This window comes from Gobio gobio (genome assembly GCF_949357685.1).
Source record: "Gobio gobio genome assembly, chromosome: 20".
Classification (NCBI taxonomy): Eukaryota; Metazoa; Chordata; class Actinopteri; order Cypriniformes; family Gobionidae; genus Gobio; species Gobio gobio.
In genome coordinates, this window is record NC_137113.1 from 4,519,460 (window position 1) to 4,541,799 (window position 22,340).

Genomic DNA, 22,340 nt, shown 5'->3' on the forward strand with positions numbered 1-22,340 from the left:
TTTAACTTCAATCTTTGCTGTTCATCGTTAGCAATAGCACACATATATGTGATAAATTACTCAATTACAAGCTCATAACTGCATCAGCAAACACAGTCACTGTCTTTAAATAATTAATCAGGCCGCGTTTCATCAGTGTTTCTCTGCTCATCATGGACTGAAGTAGGGCTGAACGATTAATTGCATTTGCGATAATATCGCAATATGATATAACGCGATTTCCTAACCGCAAAGGCTGCGATTACAGTCTGGTCACATGACACGCGAGAGTAAAGTCTGCAGAAGAAGCATCAACTTGGCACGTTACACATATCATATGCCTGGCCTAAAAGGAAAAAAAAACTGTTTGTGTTTGATAGGGCTGTGCAATTAATCGAATTTCGATTTCGATTTTGCCTCCCAACGATCACCAAAATAGTACAATCGAGAAAAAACGATTATTTTGCCATGTTCAGTTTTGCAAGAACACTCTTATTTTGTCTTGCATTCTGAATGAAACGCGCACGCGTTCATCCGCCCCTCCCGAAGCCACAATCTCTCTCAGTTCGTGAGTCTCGTGTGCATATCATCCGCTGGAATTTAAAAACTCGAGTAAAGATGGCAGAAGGAGGGCAGTTACAGCAGCGTTTGGTGAGCAAAAAAGGCAAAACCAACTCCGTTGTCTGGGAACAGTTTGGCTTTGAGGAATCAGACAACGAGCAGAAACATGCTACGTGTAAGATTTGCTACATGGTAGTGGCTGCAACGCAAGGGAACACCACGAATTTGTTTAACCACTTGAAAATTAAACACAGAGTGACCTATGACAATCTAATAAAGAAACAAAAATTGACGAGAGCAGGGGTGCCGTGTAAACGTCCTTTTTTTCCCTCATATTTCTCAAATAATTCTCTCTTTGTAAACTTTGTTCAATGCATGCGAGTGCTGCCGTATGTTTGAATATGACCAGTCGTTTTCACCGTCGTCACCCGGGTTTAGTGCCAGAAGACGTGAATGAGAAGCCGCGCGCAGTGAGAAAATGTGTCTCTGTGCGCTCATCCGAGAGCGCGCACACGTCTCTCAGTGCGCAAATATTGAGTTCTCTTTTAAGTCTTGCTCTTGAACGGACAAACTCACACAAAACGTATGTCAACATGTCCATCTTGATGAGTATCCTAGCAGACATAGTCTGTATATGCCTTAAGTGAACTTTATACAGTCGATAAAGACGACGCATATCCGATCCGGATTGAATAGCTTTTGTAAGTTTAATAGGATTCATCTTTAATTTATGCACTCAAATATGCAATGTTATTTTACATTTGATACATTTCTGTACCTGAAAACTAATGTTAGACGTACCTGAAAAGCATATCTAGCCGAACCATATTGTTGATCTTATTTATTTGTGGTTATCATTTTTACGTGAATACTTTTATACTTTGATTTGAATATATGTTATATTATTTATTTTAATAGTTCAAAAAGTACAACAAATGTTACAATTTCAATTGAATTGTTGAAAGGTGTATTTTTAATAAATACAACACATTCCCAAAGTCATGTGAAATAATCGTGTTACATAATCGTGATTTCAATATTGACCAAAATAATCGTGATTATGATTTTTTCCATAATCGAGCAGCCCTAGTGTTTGATCTATCTAATATTGTGTTGTTCATACTATAGGCTACTATCATCTCTCCAATGATTCTGGATCGATTCTGAGCTTAGATTTTAATTGCAGGTGCGCGGTGGCGCTGCGTGTGTTTTAGAAACACCGGTATTCTGATTGCTTCCATTATATCTCTCTCTCTCACACACACACACACAATCACGCACGAACCATAAAATAATATTTCATAACGTTCGGAAAGGATCTTGAATCTTGAATCTCTTGAATCTTGATATGCGCTGTGAGAAACTTTGCTTGATGTCACGCTTACAGTGTGTGTTCTCACCCGCCAGTATTTTCCTTACAAATGCTCAACGAAGGCTTCATTCATGTCGTTAGAAACTCACTGACAGAAGGCAAGTATCACTGGTAGGTGATGTGTTTGTTGTCAAACTCAAAAATGTGTATATTTTTAATGATTAAAAAATGCCTTTTTATTTAAAAAAATTAATAATTGTATTTTATTAACAAAATATTTTAGTTTGTCTTTTTTATATGATAACATTTTAAGCTGTTATTTGGACATACTACCCCACCTATGGGGCATGTTGTCACATTTCACTTCCATTCTTTCGGGGTATATCAACAAAAAAGCATACACTTATGAAACAAAACCACATAATTGTATTAGACGTGTGAAATTAATGTAGGGGGGAAAAAATACTCTGAACCCCAAGTGGATTCACACAAACTGAAATAGTTAAAAAATCGTTAGGTTGTGCCCTGCTCTCCCCTATATAAATAATCTAATGTGGATAATTGCATATTTTGTATTTTCTCCTAATAAGGACGTGTTGAACTGGGTTAGCTTCTGACTGATTTTAAACACACCTTTATAAATGGGCATTTCATTTAAATGTTTACTAACTGTATAGTTTAACATATTGATGTACTAAAATCTTTCAAATGCACAATTTAATACAGTTATTTACCTTTTTTTAATTAAGTAATATAGGCTAACTCCTTTCGCATTCCAGTATAAGAGTCCTACTATATTACATGTTGTAAATAAATATCCTTTTTTTATTTATTTACAGGGATTAACTGGCAAAAACACATATCCATCAGTCCCCCTCACTAGACGAATTGTTAATGCACAGAGCTTACTGTAATTACGTCAATTTAGAACATTGAAGGTTTTTTTTTCGTTAACTGGCAAAACTTCAGACACGGCGCAGACATCACGTAGCTTCTCACGTAGCTTCTCACGTAGCTTCTCAGGCGAGTATGTGGGTGACGAAAGTGTAACGCTTATTATCACACGTCATTGCTCACGGCAAGGTACGCGACGATCGACACGATTGATTGCTTAGTTAGCAAAGTAAATGTATAAATCACACCCCATACTAAATGGGGTCTTGCGGAGCCAACGCGCGAGACCGCCCCCTCCGCGTTGACGTCATTTTTGCCGCGCGCACCCTCGCGCTCTTGCAGCCGCGGCGAGTATTTGAGACCTAAAGCTCGGATATGCGTCGTCTTTCTGGACTGTATAAAGTTTACTTAAGGCATATACAGACTATGTCTGCTAGAATACTCATCAAGATGGACATGTTGACATACTTAGTTAACTAATGTAGCCTATACCTTATTAAGTGTTACCAGTGATACCATAAGCAGCTTTGATGTGGTCGAGCGATGAAGCAGTCAAATTAAAATGCATGTGATAGGACATTTAGACGATGATTATTAGCTCTGTGTATGTCTAATGTTCGCTAATTATCTTAGTAAACGTTGGAGGATGTTGAATTTTAACAAAATTGAAAGTAAATACACTTACCATGTTATGAATGCATTCTCTCCAGATCGGCGATAAGGGCTCAGTCTGGGGGATTCCCTCCACACGTACAAACCTCTTGGCCCGCCTCTGCTTCAATTTCATTGGTTGAATCTGTAAACCAATCATTTTACTTTCTGCCCTCAGAACATGTTTGAGTAAGTAAGTACAACTCCCATCTGCTTAAAGGCACTGAAAAGATCGTGAGAGTTTGCACTGCTCAGCATCTGGTAAAGGTATTTCTCTCTACTTTCTCTGCTCAATAAAAAAGAGACACAACGTCTGTATGTTGTATATGTGTGTGTGTGTGTGTAGGCGCTGTCACAATGATGTTACTGATCTCACTGTGTGTTTCCCTGCTGTGCATTGGTAAGTGTTTTATAATCTGTCATTTAAAATGACTGAATATTGTTTTTCCCCAAAACTAAATGATGCCTATATTGTGTATTTCGCAGGTGAAATAACCATTGGACAAACAACAGGTACAATCATTCTTTCACTTCTAATCTTCAATTCCTCTTTAAAATGCATACATTAAAGAAGTGTAGTATGAATAATTGCTGTAGTGAAAGAGCCTTCTCTAACTCAGTTGTAACAGTTGTAATTTCTATTTTATTTGAACAGTAAGAATGTACTAAGTGAAGCACAATTTTAGGTTACTTAAGCAAATGTTTACAGTGCTGTGTTAACACTGCCATTCTTTACCAAGAAATTATATTTAAAAATTCTCACGCAGAACACTTCATTTCCTTATTAGGCTTATATAATATAATATATGAAGCATGTGAAATGAGATCTATTATATATATTTAAGAAACAAAATTATGTGAATTATTTTTACAATCATCAAAATATACCTGAAAAAAAAAAAAAAAAAAACTAAAAGTATTAACTGGGGTATTTAACCAAGCTATTCATGTCTGTACATACACTTGTGGGGGGTGTGTGACTGTAAATGTTTATGAGTTTTGTTTCCGTGTTATACACACAACCGTGTTATTTCCAACATACAAACAAAAATGTTCAGGTATTTTTGGCCCTGCGCAGTGTGGCTATTGCATTTGTCACATACAGGTGGTTTTAGAGATTTTAAATGCATAAATAGGTGTAAATAAAGCCTCTGCCAAATGGTTAATATGTCACTTCAAGGTAAAAGTACCAGAATTCATACACATAATATGAAAATCAGAAAATATGAACTATAATAAAAAAAATGTTTTAAACATAATCAAAATTAAATATTGTTGTATATTGAATCTTCTTTACTTATTGAAGTATGCCATTAAATATTTCAGGTTTTCATTTTAACAAGAAATTATGTTTTCTTGTTTTTTTTTAACAATAGACAAAAATAAATAACACAAATAACTAAAAGTAAGAAAAACCAAACATTCTTTCTGCATTCAAAAATGTAATATAATAGTAATATAATGGAAATTTAGGCTGTTATGTTTCAAGAAACACGCCATCACGTGTGGTAGTGCTACAGGATTTTTTTTTATAAATTAACATTTCTTTGTAAACCAGCAATGCTGTGTAATGTAAGCCAACATTAGAAACAATTCTTCAAACAATATAAAACACTAGGGATTGTAAAACATTTCAGCAACATCTCTTACATGTGAAATGGTGCAACAGCACATTCTTGGACCTTAGAAACTGTTGACATCCATCTAGTAATTGTAAACAAAAATAAATAAATCAATCAATCAATAAATAAACAATCTCTTACAATTTTAGTAATGTTAGTACACCAGCATTTGTCATTTAAGAAGATAATTATGATTTCCACACATTAATTATATTAATTCATTATATTTACTGTAAAAAAAATTATCCAAAAGTGGCAAAAAAAATACATGCTTAAGAAATGATATCATTATATTCATGAAGAAATAACAATAGCTGTGTCATATTCATAGCTATGAATGATTTATATTTATCTGCAAATAGTCCATTCTGAATGCATTAATGGATGATCTGAAAACATTAGCTTAGCTTTTCTACTTTTACCATAGAGTGACAAATCAACCATTTGGTTGAGCATGTTTTTGAAAAATTATTACAAACATACTAAAGTTATTTCATGGCACTAAGTAACATCATTTTGTAAAGTTAGGGCTCTTACAGTGTAATATGCTCACCTTGCAAAATTTCACCAAAAACAGTTCACATGGCAGGAGTGATTTTTTTATTTCTGACATCAGTTAGAAGAAGCGTTGTGACAAGTGCTGTTGATTGACACGGTGACATCTAGTGCATTTCTTTTGGCATAACATACCAGATGGTAGAGATGGCTCAATCAGCTTGAGTTAAGTTAGGTACTCCTCTCAATAAAATATAGTGACTCAAAATGTGTTCAACCATCTGATCGAGCAGGCAGTTAAAGGTATTCCCATATAGTGAGTGATTGGACTCACATGGCGATTACTAAAACAACTACTTCTACTGTTAGGAGCTCATCAGATCAATAGCAATATAAGGGATAGATATGTCAGTCGGTCATTATAATGAAATAAATACCCACAAACTCTGATATAGGCTTACAATGCTTTTGAGAAGCACAGCCCGGTGGGGACGTTTTCCAGAAAAGCAGGCTATGCAGCATACCTGGGTAAATGAAAAACCTCAACTTTTGGTTTGTGTCCTGAGGTAACTTTCAGGGTATGTAAGTAACCGTGCTAACTGCAGAACCTGATTTCATAACTTTTTCACACATACAACTGCAAAAATGTGTATGCAATTACAACTACTTAACACAACAATATAAATATTTAAAGGTTGGGTGCTGTTTTTAACAATCATTTAGAAATATAATTATGTTTCAAGTTACTCAAGTTAATTTTCTTATTCATGTTTCTGAAGATATGTGTTACTGTAGTAAAGATTGCTGTTCCTGTGAGCTAAGTGCTGCTGAAATGATCGCATATAGATCAATGAAATATGTGCATGCCTAATCCCATAGAAATAATGAGTTTTGCTTTCAATGATAAAGAAGTCAATTAAATTTTCACTTTATTGATCTTCGAAAAATTGTCTTGCATCTCACAGCATTTACTGTCTCACATTAATTCACTTCACTACACATCCACATCAAATTATAAGACACTACAATAGACACCACTTGAATAAAAAATAAAAAAGAATCTGACATAATTTTACCTGTCAGGGACAACTTAGTTTTTAGTGTTTAACTCAAACTTGCCTCAAGCATTTGGTCCACAATCTTAATAAATAGATACCAATCTAGCCAGTCGAGCTTTGAGTTGAACAGATAGACAGCTTTTGTATAGACAGCATGCACATACCATATTGTACAACACTCTGTATTACAGATTGAAAAAACAAGAGCAGGTTCTGTTTGTTTGCTCCAAAGGACCTTAATCTCCTGAGAAAGTACATGCGTTGTTGTACCTTACAGCAAAAATAATCTATATGTGCACTCCGTGATAAAGCAGCGTCCACATAGACACCCAAGTATTTGTAAGACGATACTTGTTCATTCAGTGAATTATGTATAGACTAGTCACTTGTGTTTCATGACCAAATATCATTTCCTTTGTCTTCTTTTTATTCTTTTTATTTATATTTAATTTATAATCATCTTCAAGCCACAATACACACTGTTAAAAAAAGTTCCGTTAAAAAACGGAAAAAGTGCCAGCACTTTTTCCGTTATTGTACGGGCACTTCCGTAAACCTTAAAACTGATATTTCCGTAGATTTACCTGTTTTTCTGTACCATTGACGGACACTTCCGTCAAACCTAAAATGGAAAATTCCGTATTTTCCGTAAATTTTTGCGTTATTGTACGGACAATTCCGTAAACCCTATAACAGATATTTCCGTAGATTTACCAGACTTTTTCTTTACCATTTACGGACACTTCCATCAAACCGAAAATGTAATATTCCTTATTATTAAAGTACTCAATCCGTACCATTTACGGACACTTCAGTCATCCTAAAATGTTTAATTCCGTACAGTTCTCTATACCGTTTATCATCAATAAAGCACAAATGTAGAATCACAACAATTATTTATTTCCTTTAAAGGTCCCATGGCATGAAATTTTCATTTTATGAGGTATTTCAACATTAATATGAGTTCCCCTAGCCTGAATATTGTCCCCAAGTGGATAGAAATGTTGATCGGTGTAAAACCGAGTTCTGGTTTCTTTCTCTGCCTTTGAGAAAATGACAGGCCAGACTAGCCAATCCTGAAGTCTACTGGTTTGATGTCCAAGCAGGAACGGTTACCTCCCTTTCCTCCACCCAGAGAATCTGGCACGCCCATGCAAACGCTCGAGAGATCATGGGTTGTGAACGAGTGAATGCTGGCAGTTTCTCAGTGTTTGGATGTACAAATGAAAACAGAAGTCTTTTTTCAGTTCCTTCTGATCTGTGATCAGTGATTTCTTATGTGTAGCTAATTATTTATTATTCGTGCACACACTGCGGCTTCTCTCTCTCCCGACAGAACGTGTTTTCGTGTTTTCTATCTTGTGAGTCAGTGTTTTTGTACGTCCTCGTCGCGTCTATCTGTTCTTAAATGTGCATACAGTCGGGAGTTTCTGCTTAACATCGGCAGAGCCAAATCTTTAGAGATAAACCTCACGCAAGTCGAAGCTCGGCCTTCAACATCCCCGACCCCCAGTACTGCATCTGGCCCACAGCGGAGGCACCAAACACGGCGCGAGATTAAGCAGAAGGGGGGTAAGCGTGAGGGTATCCGGCTAGGCTAGCCAGCTTTCCCCACAATAAACTGGATTACATTCGATTACTGCTGTTGTGTCTTTGTTTGCGCTGTGTAAGTTACTCAATGCGCGTCACTGACGCTTTTCATATGATTGGAACATATCTTGAAATAATGCTTTAATCAAACTTACTAACTCGTTCATCTCGCTGTAATGGTACATTGCATGTGTTACAAAGTTGGTAGAATAATGATGAAGACGGACTCGGCGTGACTGGGACTCGTGTTTATTCAGAACTCTCAGATACAAACACAACAAACTTGCGCTGACAGACAGCGCTCTCATAACTCAGTAGTTACTATAAATAACTTTGTTAGCAATCGCTCCGTCTCCGTGATGTCCGGTTCGCGAACGAATCATTCTTTTGAATCGGTTCTTTTTAGTGAACCGAACCAGTTCACCAAATCGGACTGAATCGTTCTAAACGGTTCGCGTCTCGAGTCAGCGCTGATCCATAATTTACTAAAGTTACTAACTTTCTGACATGAGTGACAGCCCCTCCGACTAGAAATAAACTAATAACCTGAAGTATATTCTAGTAACTACAACAGTTCACCCTGAACTGAGACATGCTGAGAGAACTAATGAGAAGTGAACTCAGGTCCATCCGTCTCTCTGACAGCAGCTCGTGCGTCGTAGACCTCGTTAAACCACGCCCCCTCCGCTCATTTCAAATGCAAAGATGTCAGCCAATCACAACAGTGGGCGTTTTTACTGAAGTCTCACAGCAGACACGCCTCTTGAAACAGGGCAGTCAGCTACAGGGCAAACAGCAGTATAGACAAAATGTCTTTTATTTCTAAATTATGACATTTTATGATGTAAAAATCATACTAACAATTTAAGTACACCTCAGGAAACACTATAAAATAATAGAACAATGCCATGCCATGGGACCTTTAACAGCTGCCAGTGCTTTAAAGTGATTGCACTTTTTGTGGTGAATGAATTGCAATATTTACATTACAACCATTAAAACATTCAGAACATCACCTTCACATTCAGAGCAATTTTACATACATAAACCAGCTGTTCTCTCAAAGAACTACAGCCATGTCCTTTAACAGGGAGCTGCCAAATCTAGCAACTTTTTAGCACCCACAGGCTGACAGGCATTAATAACAAATGGATTTGTTAAAGACATTGACAAAATAAGACAATAAAACTGCCAGCATTGCTGTTGCTGTCTCACCTGTCAGTGCAAAATGAGGAGCCCCCTCCAGGAGGATGCAGAAACCTACACCTCCAACTCCACAAATCACACTGACAGGCAGAGCTCTGCAATCAGTGTCTGACCTTTCTACAAAAAAACAAATAGAACATTAGAAGTATTACATTATACAACTTTTCTATAAAACATCAGTGCAGCAATAACAACCATGACCTTAGAAGGATGACTCTGTGCAACATGCCATAAAGACATTTCTGCAAAAAATAAACTTTAACTCCACATTGACAGGCAAAGCTCTACCTGGAATGACAAATATTGCCCACCTTCCCTCCCCCTCAACATGGGGGATTTGAAACTGCAGCATGTGTGTTGTGGGCATCTAGTTAAAACATCTGAACTCACATAATACTGTAAAAATCTGTATTTCTACTCCCAAGCCCCATGTTTTTGGATGTGTGTGTGTGTGTGTGTGTGTGTGTGTGTGTGTGTGTGTGTGTGTGTGTGTGTGTGTGTGTGTGTGTACATTCAATCCAAAAGGGTATTTTCTGAGCTTTGAGAACAGCTCAAATGGCCCACTCAGATTCCTTCTGCTTGCATTCAAATTCCTTCAGCTGAGAAACCAGCTTGCACACCTGGGGAGGAATGAAGTGCCGTTTCTTCCCCTTCTTCTCTGCCTTGGAGCCTCGCTCAGGATTGATCCCAAAGAAAACTCTGAGAAAAAAATTATAATAATAGTGAGATGCAGACAAAGTTTGCACGTGTAGTGTGGCTTGACAGGAGTGGAGCAGTTCAATAAAATCATACATTTGTTTTCTTCAATATACCCCTATGTTCAATATGGAAGTTCTCGGATGACACATGTGCTATTGTCTGCAGACAATAGCACATGTGTCATCCGAGAACTTCCATATTTATGCGTTTACAGTGTCAGTTTTACAACTGTATGTATAAAGGGTAAAAATGAAAGGTGAACTCACACAGCCACTAAGGCGCTGCTGAAGTGACAATGGGATTTGAATATTTCTGATGGTCTCTTAACTATCTGTGTTCTACAAAAAAGTGTAGTACCAATGAATCGGGTAAGGGTTGACTTTTAAGGAAGCTCTGGTTGTATTGTATTCAGTGTAGAGGTAAAATCCAAAAAGAGGGCCCGAGCTGTAGTTTTAGGCTCAGGATCAGATATAACTATCTCGATGTCGTCGCTCATTTTTTTGTTTTTCCTTTTCCTGTAAACGCAAATAATTTTCTGCACACTATCAGTCGGAAACTTACTCCTAACAAAGACTGACAGACAGAGACAGCTTGCACACTGGGTTCCCAATAGGAGGTTCATTGAACTAACTCTTTGTAGGAGTTTTGGAAGTGACATACCCAGAGTAAGTTAGGTTTGGGTTAATACACACAAGCACACAATAAATGTCTAATGCTGTCTAAAACTGTCTCAAGCCTAATGCCGATAAACTGTTCAACCCAGTGAGAATAAGGAAAATACTGAGGAAGAAAATCACCTTTTTACAGTGCAGTAAATGACTATGTATCATCACAGATATGTCTGTTGTTTGTTTGCTTTTATTCTCCTAGAATCAACAACTTCCAGCTCTGATCCATGCTATGATTATAACACTCTTGATGAATCCTGGAGAGACATACGTAAAAGCCAAAACTATGGATATGATGACAGCCTTGTTGAATGGAGTGGCTGGTATCGGCTGTATTTGAAGGGAGAAAGTGCCCAGATGTCTGAGTGGTGTGTGATTAATGCTGGATGTGGTGGTGAAACTGGACTGTATCTCAGCGGTTCTCATCCAACACTTGAGGATGGAGTGGTGACCCGTGACGTTGTGGGAACTAGTTCATGGCGGAAGTATTCCCTTCAGTGTGGCGACTACAGATCCACATCCATCCAAGTCAAAGCCTGTCCAGGAGATTATTACGTCTATGAATTTGTCAAACCTATCACATCAGCCCCCAGGCCCATGTACTGTGCAGGTAAAAATTTTAAAGGCCTGTTCACACCAAGAGCAATAACTATAATGAAAACTATATTAGCATCCACACCAATGCACAATACTGTTCTGCACACCACACTTTTCAGAATGATGAGCTTTGTAAAAATGTACACATTTCAGAAAGGAGGGGCATAGAGGAGCAACAATAATATAGGTTCACGAGTTCGCACTTACATATAATTTATAGAGAGTAATTTAATGCGTATTTGGCGTGCTGTCCGGGGGGGGGGCTTTGAGCTCGGAATTAGGCCCGAACCCAGAGTACCCCCCATATATGTAAATGGTTTAGAGTTAAAAAGTGTGGAGAAGGGGTGGTGGAGGGTTGCTGATAACTGTCAACAAACGGAGGTAGGACTGCTGCGTATATATATATACCTCTATTGTTGATTGGCTGAGTGCTCTCCACCTGTGTCAATTATCTGAACGTGCTTCTCCCAAACCTTGTTAATAAAACATCATTATGTGTAAAATAAAAAATGTAACCTAAATCTGCGTAAACACATTGCATTAAACCAAATACACAAAATAATGTTATTTTTAGAATCGTCATATGACCCCTTTAAATGCTTGAGCTCTTTAAAGCCGGATGATTCTAATTGTCAATGTTTTTTTTTTATTATTCATCAGCTGGAAAAAAATGGTTCTGAAAGTGACTCAAACTAAATAGTTCCTCGCTGTGTCATTATAGTTTTGGCGTGGGCTCTGCTATTCTCATAGTATTATAATGCTTATCCTTGGTGAGAACTGCCTTAACTCTTTTACTCTGAGGTTTTTGTGATGATAACATGGATTTTTAATGTTGGTATCAAGAGTAATTGTAGTAGGCTGTTTATTAGATCATTTTACATGTATCAATGGTTTGTTTAACAAAATTAAGCTTGTTTTAGCCAGTTAGAATCAGTGTTTTGCAGTCCATCCACAGCTTTTTGCTGATTCAGAGCTGAAGGAAAAGGAAATTATTAATGTCACTCTAAGGCTCAGCTTTTTTTTTTCTTCTTTTAACGAATCGTGTTACTTTGCAGGGCTGAATGCAGAATTTCTTTCTTTCTTACTTTCTTTTGGATGTTACATCACACCACGGGTTAACATATAATTGCTCAAAAACACGAAATTACCGATCATTGTAGTTTTAGGATAAACCACTAAATTATCCATCTATTCTCCAACACCATCCAACACATTGTCCCAGTGTTCCCAGTGTAAAGCTAAATAGTCTTCCATATAAATAAAGAAATTTAACATTATTTTACAAAGATCTCTTTTGTCCATGACAGTTGCTTTCCAAAGCATCAGCAGTGATCCCTGCTACAACTATGAGTCTCTGGATCGTCCCTGGAGAGCCAACAATGAAAGTGGAGATAACATTTGTGACAACTCGTTCTCCTGGAATGGCTGGTACAGGCTTTTCTACTATGGAATGGACATCCGGATGTCAGAGAGCTGTGTTAGTTCATTAACCTGTAACACAAACATCAATCTGTGGCTCAATGATCCTCACCCTCAGATAGAGGAGGGAGTGGTGATCAGGGAGGTCTGTGGAGGGACTTATTGGGGTGGCTGTTGTGATTACAAGACAAGACCCATCCGAGTGAAAGCGTGCCCAGGCAATTACTATGTTTATGAACTTGTGAATCCACAATTTGGGTGTGCTGGATACTGCACAGGTACTGTACTTTCCCCCCGTATTAACAACGATTTTAAAACATTTTAAAATGATTTCAGTTTCATGTTTTGAATTTCCTTCTTTTTAGATGTCGGCACTATTTCTCAGGCGGTTTCCAGTCCAGATATAATCACTGGATCCAAAATCATCTTGAGTAAGTTGTATACAGTAAATATAATAATGTATGATTTAGAAATATCCAGAATGTGCTTCCTTTTGCAATTATTCTACATTACACTTTGCAGAATCAGGAGCACTGCTGATATCAGGGGCAACTAGGGCTGCATGATTTAGGGGGAAAATCTAAGTGTGATTTTTCTGATTTAAATTTCACAAAAATATAAAGAACACCAGGTTTTATGGCTGCATAAAATAATAATAATAATTTTACTTTGCAGAAAACTTACATTTTTTTAATCTTCTGAGGTAAATTTCTCAGCACGTCTTACAAACTCAATGAAAAGCAGATAATAATAATAATAATAATAATGATAATAATAAAAATAATTAATAATGTTTAATTTATATAGCGCCTTTCCCAGGCTCAAGGATGCTTTATAAGCAGTAACAGAATAGACCAGGGGTCTCCAAACTCTGTGCTGGAGGGCCGCTGTCCTGCAGAGTTTAGCTCCAACCACAAATAAACATACCTGAACCAGCTAATCAAGGTCTTACACGGTCCTATTAAGACACTGATTAGCTGGTTCAGGTGTGTTTAATTGGGGTTGGAGCTAAACTCTGCAGGACAGCGGCCCTTCAGGACCGAGTTTGGAGACCCCTGGAAAAGACTGTCGATTCACATAATCATAAACAGCCATTTCATATAGTTAATAATGACTTAGTATACACTTCAAGCTTTTTAAAGACATATCTCTCGATTCTGTGTGGCAAGTATTCGCTGAGTTTCAGTTCATTTTTGAAATGCGTTTCAGAAAAAAAAGTTCACAGAGACTGAGACGGCAGAAAGTAGACAATTAAGTTTTGAATGGTGTATAGCATTTATCTGTATGACTAAAATTGAGTCTCTTTCACACTGATAAGAAAAAAAGTGAGGTGGTCGTGCTGGGGCAACCACCGACCCCAGGGGGTTAAAATGACACATTTTATGCTTGTAGCATCTCGTATCATATTAGGCAGTCATGTCATGTACAGTACAAATGCCAAAAGTGCCTTATGATTATTATTTAGATTAGATTTCACTAGAACAAATTAGGGCATTTTATCTTTTGATCTCTCACTATTACAGATTATGACTCTTGCAATAACTACAATGTACTCGATAACTACTGGAGAGGCACAGCCATTTACTGGAATACAGATGGAAATGGAAATAGACATGATGACACTCGTGTAGAATGGGATGGCTGGTATCGACTCTTCATTAATGGATCAAGTGCTCAGATGCCTGAGTGGTGTATGTCTGACATGTCATGTGGAGGTTATAGTTCTCTGTACCTTGGTGACTCGCATCCTCGGCTGGAAGACGGAGTTGTTACTCGTGAAATTTATGGCTCCCATAATGGTCAGTGCAGTCGCTACAGATCCAACCCAATCCAAGTCAAAGCTTGTCCTGGAAATTATTATGTCTACAAATTTGCCAGGCCTACTCTGTCAATCCCAGCTCCTGTATATTGTGCAGGTACAATCGTTCATTTTTGTATTTGTCGTGATTATCATGGGTTGTATTGTAGATTTTCAAATGATAACTACCTGTGCAGACTTGTTAAAGTGTCTTCTACTTGGATGCATTCACTCTTCAGTATGTAATGCTTTCTTTATAATTTTTCATAATAGAAGTTTTCATCCCCCCAAGTGTCGACCCCTGCTACAACTACACCAGTCTGAAGGAGATGTGGAGGGCCACTGACCATTATAACTTAGGCATGTGTGATTATAATGTGGAGTGGAATGGCTGGTACAGACTGTTTTACAATGGTCTACATGCTCAGATGCCAGAATCATGTGTTAATCAAGGCATGTGTGGCACTTATCACCCACTGTGGCTCAACGGATCTCACCCACAGCTGGAAGATGGAGTAGTCACCCGTCAGGTCTGTGTCTCCTCATGGAATGGCTGCTGTACTTACAAATCCCACGCTATAAGAGTTAAAGCCTGTCCAGGAAATTACCATGTTTATGAGTTTGTCAAGCCAATATTTTGCGGAGCTTACTGTTTAGGTAGGAGAGCTTTTACTCGTATGCATTTCAGTCATTTATTTTGAAAATGATTCCTGTTGATATAAAATGTTTCTAATACCAGAATCCACAAGTCAGTCCATCCCCTCAGTGTCTACAACAACAGAGAAAATCTTACCCACAGAGTCCATTACGCCACCAATCACAACCACTGGTAAAGTATTGTCTTGACTCCTTTATAAAACCGTCTTTTGTTAACCCATTACACAAGGGTGTAGAAAAAGTCATAGCAAAACTTAGTTAATAGTGTGTGTGTACAGAGATAACAGGTACAATAGTACTTTCATTGCTGATTTGACTCAAAGTAAGCACAACATTTATTCGAAGTTTATTTTAAAGTATCCTAATTTTGCTTTGGAGTCTCCTAAAATAGCATGCATCCAAGATAAAAAAAAGTATATTTTCTCATAATATACATTGAACATCACCTCATTTCTCAAAGAGTCTGAAAAGAGTTTGTTCGAAGATGTAGTCTCTCTAAACCCCACCTTTCCGAAAACCTTCTTTGTTGTAATTTGTTAGATGGTCCAGTCTGTTGTGATTGGTCTCTCCCGCTCGTAGCGCGTTGGAAATGAAACAGCCATTACCATATCTGATTTTCAGCTCTGGAGGCTTCCTCAGTGCTCAATGTACAGTGATACAGACAGAAACAATAGTATTGGTTTTTCTGTATCAATTCCAGTGTGAGTCCTCATCCGTTTGAAGTGCAGAAAAGTTGGCAATACAAACCAAACTCTTCCAGTCTCAGCGACAACTACAGTGTTTAAAGGTGGGGCAAGGTAGACATTCACGGGCAGCCAATAAAGACCACAGGCTGGCATTATGCAAATGTGTACATTGTTATATAGGTCCGTAACAGGACGTGAGACTGGAATTGCTGACATTGCCAACAATCTATATTTCTCTGAAATAATGTGTGATGCATGGGTCAGCTGGGATGGCTGGTACCGTCTCTTCATTCAGAGTCAGAGCGTTCAGATGCCAGACACATGTGTTGATCAGTATAGTTGTGGCACTTATGCTCCACTGTGGCTGAATGGAGGACATCTAACCGTTGAGGATGGAGTGGTCACTCGAGACGTCTGCGGTCTCTGGAGAAATAACTGCTGCTATTTCCAATCCAATCCCATAAAAGTCAACGCCTGTCCAGGAGATTATTATGTCTATGAGTTTGTGAACCCAACTAGTTGTAATATGACATATTAAATGTCATCTGTCACTTCTGCACTATGTTTCCCATCATCCTCCTCATCTGCACACACTTCACAGTCACCCACACCTGCCAGCGATCAACCTCATCAGTAGCATCATATAAACTCACTCCTTGTCTCTCCTCATTGTCCAATCTCGTTAATATGTTTATATGTTTGCACAAAGTGGACCTCCCACCTGTATCTCACGAATGTATCTCCAGCGTGTATCTCCAACGGGTATTTCCAGTGTGCACTTCTGTTTACTCACCCATTGCTATATATAAACTGTTCCATGCACATCATCTTGTCTGAGTCCACATCCCGTGACAGAAGACTGGACCACCATAAAGATTACAGCAACATGAGAATTCAGATTCATGATTCACAGATCATCTTATCTCCAGCTCTCAAAATGGCCACTTGATCAAGGAATATGTAGAGGAATTTTTTGATCTCTCACATCAAGTACCCTGGAACGATGACACTCTTAAGACTATTTTCTGGAGGGGGCTGGACGATTAAGTGAGTCTGCTTAAGTGAGTCTGCTTAAGTGAGTGCCAGCAGCTACAACTACATATTCCTTACTGAACTATATAGACTATGTTCTATGGTTGTGGGGATCATTGTATACTCGAGAGGAAGCTGCTCTAGAATGCTCTCCAGAGTCTGCTTTAACGATGGATCCATACCCTGACCACAGTCCAGTTATGGCTCCAGCCACTGACCAGATTCCAGTGATGGCTCCAGGGCTAGAGTTCAGTGATAGCTCCGGCCCCAGACCATATTCCAGTGATGGCTCTAGCCCCTGACCAGAGTCCAGTGATGGCTCCAGCCCCTGAGTTCAGCCCTGAGGCCGCTCTCATCCCAGAGCTCAGCCCAGTGTCCGCTCTCATCCCAGAGCTCAGCCCAGTGCCCACTCTCATTCCAGAACCGGTTCCAGTGAGTAAAATTCCAGAGTCTGTTCCAGTAAGAGTAATTTCAGTGTACAACTGTAAATATAATGGCTCTGGCATTGTGTGTCTGGGCCACACACTCATCTGCTCCAGCCCCTGAGCACATTCCAGTGTCGGCTCCAGTCTTTGAGCACAGTCCCGTGTTGGCTCCAGCCCCTGAATCTGCTCCAAAGTCCGCTCCAGCCCATGAGCCCTCTCCAGAATCTGCTCCTATCCCTGAACCTGCTCCAGAGTCCGCTTCAGCCCACAAGCCCACTCCAAAGTACGCTCCCATTCACAACCGCATAGCTCCCCCCAATACATTTTTTAGTGTGTTGGTTTCATATGTTTAGTGTGGCATTAGTTCCATGGCCATAGTGGCCGATCCTGGCTTCCTTGGTAAGGCCACGAAGGTGGATCCATCTTGAACCCCTGAACAGTCAGCACCTCCTTGACCCTCTAAACCTGCCGGCACTCTGTTGGCTCCCTGAACTGCTGGTGCCTACTTGGCTCCCTGAACAGCTGGTGTTTCCTTGGCCCGCTGAACTACCTGCACCTCCCTGGCTCCCTGCATCACCGGTGCCGCCCTGGAAGACTCCCATCCTGCTGGCATCGCCCTGGTCACCGGTCCCCTGTATGTCATGCTCCAGACTCCAAGGCACCCACCCTCCCTCCCTGGGTTGGACTCAGTTTGGCGGAAGGTTACACCTTCCGGGAAGGGGTAGTACTGTCACAATCTCACCTGTCACTTCTGCACTCCGTTTCCCATCGTCCTCCCTGGCTCTAACCTGCACGCACTTCACAATTACCTGCACCTGCCAGCAATCACCCTCGTCAGTAGCACCATATAAGCTCACTCCTCGGCTACCCTCATTGTCTAAATACTCGTAAATACGTTTATATGTTCACATAATATAATATTTTTTTTGGTGAAGTCCTACATTTAATCATTAACTCGGATGCCACATTAACATGACTCAGTGTCTTCGTGTTGTATTTAATCTATCTGTTATTTTCCTCTTAGATGTGAGAGATCCTTGTTTTGAGCTTAGCTGCTCTGAGGATGAAAGGTGTGGGATGAAAAATGGTGTTTATGGCTGTTTATGTAAAAAGAACAAACCACAACTACATTCTGACTCTTTTGGTTGGTATCATTCCACAATTTTTTTTTAAATATTTATCTTTTTCCTCAGTGATTAATTATCTTTGTATATTTTTCTCAGATTTCTCAGAAACCTGTGAAAGCAGTTCTGGCTCCATGTCTGTGTCTCGCTGTCAGCTCTTTGAGGCTGGTTTTCCAGCTGATGTCTTACACCTCAATGATCCCAGCTGCAAAGGAACGGTCCGGAATGGAAGAGTGGAATTCCATTTCAATAATGATGAACACATATGTGGTACAAATCTTCTGGTAGGGTTAACCATGTACAATCTATTCAAATACACCATCCACATATTTGTAGTACCTGATGTAGCACCAAAACTAACACAGTTTGACCACCTGGGGAATCTTTATGAGACTTTGAGAAGTCTTTAGGGAGGTCTGTAAGGGTGCTGAAGAATGAATCTGTAACAACCATAGAAAGAGCCAAAACATACCTCCCTGAAGAATTCTCAGTGTCTGAAAAAGATTCAGTGGAGGAGGGTGCCCAACACCATGCCAGACTGGTATATATATTTAAATATATATATATATATTAGTGCTGGGCATCGATTAAAAAAAATTAACTAATTAATCACACTTTTTTCTGTAATTAATCGCAAGTTTTTAATATTTTACGTTTTTAATATTTTGATATTGTAATAATTTCAGTTACTCTCCAAATTAATGTATAAACAATTTAAAGACAGCATATTTTAAATATGTGTTGTATTGTCATATTTTTATGAATGAAGGCCAGTATCACTGATACTAAAGTGTCTATGAAACATTAATGACGTTACATTACAGTATAACTGAAAGCTCCCAATTTCAACATTTATTAGGCTTTAAAAAAAACAACTTTTAATTTAAGTGAACTTAAAACAATCTTTACATAAACCCAAAATAATAAATGTTATATTTACCCATGGCCTTCCCTGTTATACATATACAGAAATGTAATAGTTATCTTTCTTAACTGCATAAATAATAAATTAAATATAGATGAATCATCATTAAAGCTAAAATTTTCTCTGTTCCCGTTGTTCTTTGATGAACATTCATGACCGGCATCATCAGTGCTACTGTCACTTTAAGAACATCCGCGGATCTCACGCGCTGTCCCGCGCATCTCATTTCCTCACAACTCTTTAAGTTCATTTAAGACGATATTTAACTAATTTTTAGACTCCTAATATGAGAATACTCAAAATCCTCTGTGTTATTGTTTGTTCAAGAGCAAAAGAGAACTCGATGTGAGCAGGAAACTGACACGAGTCTATCTATGCGTCGAGTGTGTGTGTGTGTGTGTGTGTGTGTCCCTTGATTGGCTGACATGAGACGCATCTACACAGACAGGACACTGACACACACACACACACACACACACAGGACATTGGCATACAGCGCGTTCGCTTGTGTCTTGTCACGCTTGGAAGCATTTACATGAATAAGAGCGTGATGATCATGTAATGCTAAGCAAAAATGGATATAAAAACGGACGCTGCGTTATTTGCGTTAAATATTTTAATTGCGTTAAGCTGAAAAAATGTATCGCCCGCGTTAACGCGTTAATTTGCCCAGCCCTAATATATATATAATATATATATATATTAGGGATGCCACAGTTCTCAATATAATATTGAACCATTCAGTACGGCCTTCACGGGTCAATACGCGCCTGTAATTATTTTTTTACAAATTCTATCATTTGCCTCCATCCCAATATACTGAACAACGCAACATACATTCACATCACACATTGGTAGAGTTATACTCACGAAACACATAGTAATTCACAATCACGAAAGTTTTAAAGCCTTGCCGGCGTGTGCACGGTTTTAACATGCGCTTTTCCGAGCGTGCGCGCTAAACGCTTGTCAAGCACGTGATTACTGGACTAAGTAGTGTTACTGCGCTAATACTGTCAAATACACACAAAGTTTACATAAACACAGTCGGTTATGTCTAAAGTGAAAGTAAAATCGGCGCGTGTCTGTATATTAGATGCACGCAGGTCTTGAAAGCAGGTCTTGAAAGCAGCGCAGCCTAGTGAACACGCTGTCTTTAAAGGGACAGTTCACCTCTAAAATGATGTCATTATTTACTCACTCTAATATTGTTCCGAACCTGTATTCATTTCTCAATGACAGAATTTCAGGGGAACTATCCCTTTAATGTTAATACAACAACAAAAGACAGAGAAAATCACTCACTGATCTTGACTGAAAAACTTTAATACAGTAGCTAAGAATCAATGTATATTTTATAGTGAAGTCTATGTAGTGTTTTATTTTTACTTTTATTCATTCAATTTCATACTTAAATGCTGCTGTACAGCTCTGAGCTGCCAGTGTAAATCTTTATATATATTTATTTTATATTATACAATACACTAGGAATGTGTAGAAGGTTTTTTTTAAGTAAAGTTTTAAGTTTAAGTAAGGTTTTTCCAATTCTTTTAAGTAAAATAAAGAAAGAGTATAGCAATAAAAAAAATGTCTTTTTTTTTCTCCTTAACCTCTTGCTGTTCCTGTCGCTTAAGAATAGAATAGCAAAAAACTGATGTGACAAGCCATCAGAACCGAACATCGTGGTTAATATATATATATATATATATATATATATATATATATATATATATATATATATATATATATATATATATATATATATATATATATATATATATATATATATATATATATATATATATATATATATATACCTTGAATTCAATTTAGGCTAAATTTATGAAATGTTATATTTGTTGTCCACAGGCCAACGGCACCCACTTCATCTATGATAACTTTAATCTGGGAACACCGAGGTCAGAGAAAAGCCTGAAGCTTTCTTTCAGCTGTGTTTATCCTCAAACACAAACATTTTCCATGAAGGTGGAAAACAACCCACTAGAGAGGTGTGAGTCACATACAAATTCAGCCTTTCTTAATAAAGGAGTAGTTCAACTAAAATATAGACATTTTCTCGCCGTAATGTTGTTTAAACCTGCATGTCTTTATTTGTTCTGTTAAAGGATTAAACATTGTTATGCAATTAGTCATTATTCCTCATGGAGACTTTCAAGCTTCAAGAAAGATGATTTTACAAGTTCTCTGAATTATTCCCTAGCTTTGCGTAATGAGCTTGAGAAGTAGAGCAGTCAGACTCATGTTCAAATCATTCTGAGTTGTTTTGTGAACTGGATTCCTTGAAAAGATCTGACTCAAAAGAACAACTCGCTTACGATTCACACATTACTACATCTCTGATCAACTCTTATGGAACTACCAAAGAGAGCTAGTGCGTATGACTTTGTGTCTGTTCCCTAAACAAAACGTGACTTCAGAACATTTGAAATGAAGTCAAGTCACCTGTATGTATATAGCGCTTTATACAATACAGATTGTTTCAAAGCAGCTTTACAGTGATAACAAGAAAAAAATCATTTACATGTCAGGCCCCCCCAGATTTCTGATTGCTTAAAATAAAATAATGGATTGAGCGCACAGCGGCAAACAGAGGTGCAAGCTTGTCGAGCACACATCCCTTTTCCAGAGACATGGCTGGAAGTTTGAAGTTCGGTCGGATATTATAGCAAAAAAAGTTAAATAGGAAGCATATTACTAACTGACGGTAAAGAGAGAGCGAGTGCGCACTTCTGTTGCATGCTCTTGATTGCTGACCGATCACTCAGCACATGCATCATTTGAATCAAAACGAAATCATATGTGCAAGTAAAAACATGAACTGTTAGGCTACATGATTTATGTATAACAAGTGGTTGCCTACATTATTACAGGAAGGCGGTACAGTGATCAAATTATGTTTTCTGTGCGCAAAAATCCAAAGG

General features: G+C 38.3%; 1 protein-coding gene across 1 annotated transcript in view; it reads left to right on the forward strand.

Moving 5' to 3' along the window:
- The first annotated feature begins 3,641 nt into the window (after window positions 1–3,641).
- The window catches only part of LOC307116882 (uncharacterized protein), a 31,812-nt gene continuing 13,113 nt past the window's right edge, over window positions 3,642–22,340 (forward strand). Inside the window, exons 1-11 of the mRNA XM_079801372.1 lie at window positions 3,642–3,797; window positions 3,884–3,910; window positions 10,938–11,345; window positions 12,640–13,029; window positions 13,117–13,182; window positions 14,275–14,667; window positions 14,823–15,206; window positions 15,289–15,378; window positions 18,374–18,493; window positions 18,573–18,757; window positions 21,268–21,407. Of these exons, the coding sequence (XP_079657498.1) occupies window positions 3,755–3,797; window positions 3,884–3,910; window positions 10,938–11,345; window positions 12,640–13,029; window positions 13,117–13,182; window positions 14,275–14,667; window positions 14,823–15,206; window positions 15,289–15,378; window positions 18,374–18,493; window positions 18,573–18,757; window positions 21,268–21,407 (2,246 nt within the window). The 5' untranslated portion in view covers window positions 3,642–3,754. The remainder of the gene's footprint in view (window positions 3,798–3,883; window positions 3,911–10,937; window positions 11,346–12,639; window positions 13,030–13,116; window positions 13,183–14,274; window positions 14,668–14,822; window positions 15,207–15,288; window positions 15,379–18,373; window positions 18,494–18,572; window positions 18,758–21,267; window positions 21,408–22,340) is intronic.